This window comes from Contarinia nasturtii, unplaced genomic scaffold, assembly GCF_009176525.2.
Source record: "Contarinia nasturtii isolate CC-2019 unplaced genomic scaffold, AAFC_CNas_1.1 Cnas_scaffold_4306, whole genome shotgun sequence".
Taxonomy (NCBI): Eukaryota; Metazoa; Arthropoda; class Insecta; order Diptera; family Cecidomyiidae; genus Contarinia; species Contarinia nasturtii.
Window position 1 is genome coordinate 1 of NW_022201601.1, and position 3,534 is coordinate 3,534.

The 3,534-nt window shown below is 35.2% G+C and overlaps 1 protein-coding gene across 1 annotated transcript; it reads right to left on the minus strand.

Moving 5' to 3' along the window:
• Positions 1–19: 19 nt before the first annotated feature.
• On the minus strand, positions 20–2,310 carry LOC116350545 (protein PFC0760c-like; the record flags this gene model as incomplete). The annotated part of the gene is made up of 6 exons (XM_031782351.1): positions 2,254–2,310; positions 1,842–2,047; positions 1,717–1,774; positions 1,457–1,655; positions 1,048–1,373; positions 20–976 (listed from the first exon to the last, which is right to left on the minus strand). Coding segments are annotated over exons 1-6 (1,803 nt in total), but the record flags the coding sequence as incomplete, so codon positions are not given.
• Positions 2,311–3,534: the final 1,224 nt, after the last annotated feature.

The following is a 3,534-nucleotide window of genomic DNA, read 5'->3' on the forward strand; positions in this document are numbered from 1 at the left end:
TGGCCAATGATTGTTTTGCTTCCGAGTTTTCTAGAGCTTTTTCGTTTTTAATGGTTTGAATTCGCGTCGACAGCTCTTCCAGTTTCTCCTGGCTTTTAGCAGATTCTTCTTTTGCTTTTTGACGTTCGATTTCGAATCTTAGTTTCAGTTTAGCAAATATTTGCTTCTCCTGCAATGCTTTTGCTTCATTTTGATCTCGTTCCGATGTAACGACTTGTAGCTTATCGTTTAAATCCTTGATCACTCTTTCGTATTTGGCATTTTTTTCTTTGGAAACTGTCAGTTCATTTTGTACAGCTTCAAATTTGACTTGATTAGTCTTTTCGAAATTTATGGCTTCGGTTTGCACGATTTGTGAAATCGATTGAACCAAATCCTGAACGGTGGCTGACGAGTTGCAACCAGATGGTGAGGTGGAATCGGCCAAACCGGAAACATTTACAATGCTCGTGTCACATTGGTGGTTGTCTTGAATCACAGTATCATTTTTGATTTCATTTTCCGAGGAGATACGCGGTTTCTTTGTTGGAATTCCTGTATCCATATCGGTTTCGGCGTGTTCAATGAATTCTTGACTGTTATTATTAGATGTAGTATTGATATGAACGTTAATGTCTTCTGAAGAGACGCATCGCTTCCGATTTGGAGTCGTTGTGCCATTGTCACTCTCGTTTTCATTTGGATCATCAATTTCACTGTCGTCAGTGCTGTCTTCACTGAAGCTTCCACTATTTTCTTCAGAATATTCAGTATCGTCACTATCGTCTTCAATGGAGTTAAAAACATCATGATTATCATCACCATTGTCCATTTCTTCACCATTTTTCTCTAGACTATATGGGCATGGCCCATTATAATTCGGATACATTGCCTTCACATATGTGACGAGTTGGTTTGCTTTAAATCGAGTTCTATTCGGAGCCAAATGGAAAGTGCCAAACTTTTTCGCGGCGTTTATTATGTATGACTTCGCTTCCTGACAAGAGATGAAAAAAGAAGAAAACCTTTTATTTTTATCTTTTTCCACCCCGTTCACTTCATTCTTACCTTTAGTTCGCTTTCCAAGTTGTATTTACCATATGCGGGAGAATCTTTCGAGAACAGGTAGCAATTTTTCGGCAAAATGTTGATGAAATCCGAACTGTGGCCATCAAAGCGAACGACTTTGATTTGTATATCATTTACAATCGATATTAGTTTAACCGGCCAGTATTTTCGGTCACCAAAATTCTTTGTCCATAGCACGATATTCGGCTTGCTGCATGCCATAAAGCGCCATTCTTCCGGATATTTGTGTCTGTTTTCATAACATTCGGCACAACTTTTGATGTTCTCAATTTGTGCCTCACAAAATTGCACCAAATTGTCGACACCTGAAGAATTGAAATAAAAATTAAAATCTATTTGTTCCAAGCTGAAACTCATAATAAGAGGTGCAGAGAAGAACAAAACCTACAAAGCTTTCGCATATATGATGATTGTCGGTCAGTTAAGTAAATATTGTGGTCAATATATTTGGCATCAACGATAAATGCTTCCAAACTATCGTAGAGGCGATCATCGGTCTTCTTTTTCATTTGATTCAAGTCGATTGGATTGACAATATCGTCGCAGTTATTGCCGCAATTGGTCAAGTACGTTTGCAGCTCTTGGAACTATAGGAATTAGAGAATGCATTTGGATATTTCATTTGTACGACAAATGGTCTTAACTTACTGCGCAATTTTTCAAAATATCGTTCATTGTGTATTTGAGTAAATCCAAAACCGATTGCCTACTCAAGTGGGACAGAAAAATTAATCGACATTCCAAAAAACCATTATAAATTAATTTTCACTCACTTTCCGACAAAATCAGTTTTTGAAGATTCCAATTTAATACATATCGGACATTCCCATTCGGCCGGATCAATTCGGCTGGAAAGCTGTCCGTATCCTGCCAGACACTTTCCGTGAAATGATCGGAAGCATTTCCAACAATTATTCTTCCGAATGACCTCTGGTATGAATCGGTTACATTCCCAACAATACTTATCGCGAACAATTTCCTTAAACACCAAACGAAACATCATTACATAAATTAGATCTACCAATGCAAAAGGAGACCATTGGATACAAAAAGGGTAATTCAATAAGCAAAAGATAGAGAGAGCAATTTTTAAGTATATTTGTTAATTTGTGCTCTGTCGTGCTTGTTGCAACGCCGAATTGAGTTGGACCGAACATGAATCAAGCAAGTTTTGGTTTTACTTACTGCTCCCTGGTGTGGTTGACTCATATTTGGGGTTTTATCTTGATTATCTGGTTCCATCTTTGATGTAATCGGTGTTTATTGACTTTTTGTCATGTAATGACAAGAAAAATCTACTAAAATTGAATTTTATTTATTTTTAATGGCGATTGTATTTATTTTCATGCAAAAGCAAATTATACTGAATCTTGGTTCACAGTTTATACATCCTTTGTCGCTCAACTAGAACTGTCAATAAGCATAGCACCTCACTGCACAAGGACCATAATGAATGAGTTCAATGAAAATGTCGTTTTATGAAATCAAAAGAAACCATTTATTTTGTCGATTTATTTTTTGAATTTTTCATTAAAAATGTTTTCAATGAATTATGGAGAATACAGAATAACTTCGATTTGTTCGAGATTTAAAATAAGAACGGTCCAAAAAAAGAATGAAATACATTTTATTTATTTTATCATAATTGTATTCAATTTTATTGATTTATTTATAAATAAAATGTTTATATTGTTTTACTAAGGTCCTGAAGGTCCTGGCTTGGCCCGAACATGTAGACCAAACAAAGAACATTGAAGAATTTTATTTATCAAACAAAATTTGTGAGGTAATACAAACTAGTTTATGCGGATAAATTTTGTGCATAAATTCTCATCAAAATATAATTTTCCGGCAATATAATGATTGAACATCGAAATACATTTTGAAAAATATCGGTTGTTTTGACTGGTCTATCGTCATCTTTTATGGAATTGGAAATGACTACCATTTTGAATGATGCATCTGTAGTAAGTAAATGAATCATATTGATTTATTTCTCGATTTTCAATACCAAAAACTCTATCTCACCTGTATTCATTGATTTGAACTTTGAGTTCCAATGAAGCTCAAAGAATATTGGCCAATTTATCATCATGCACTTTTTTGAGTTCTTCCATCGATTTTTGATGATCAGCTTCAAGACTTTTGTGCAATTCCTCGATCGATTTTGTGTGCTTCTCTTCTAAATCGGAAATTTGTTTTGCTTGTACAGTTCGTTCATATTTGATGGTTTCAATATCGGCCGAGAATTGGGCCAGTCTCTCCTTCAAATCCTCGTTCTTTTTCTTCAATTCACAGATTTCTACTTCGGATTTTTTCTGGTCGTTTACGTGCTCTTTTTGTAATTTTATTTCAAATTCTTTCGATGATTTCCTTTCAAAATGTCAATTTCTTCTTTTGCCTTGGCCAGTGCTGCCTTCTTTTCAGAAGTCATGATATCAATTTGTGCCTCCAAGTCATCGATTT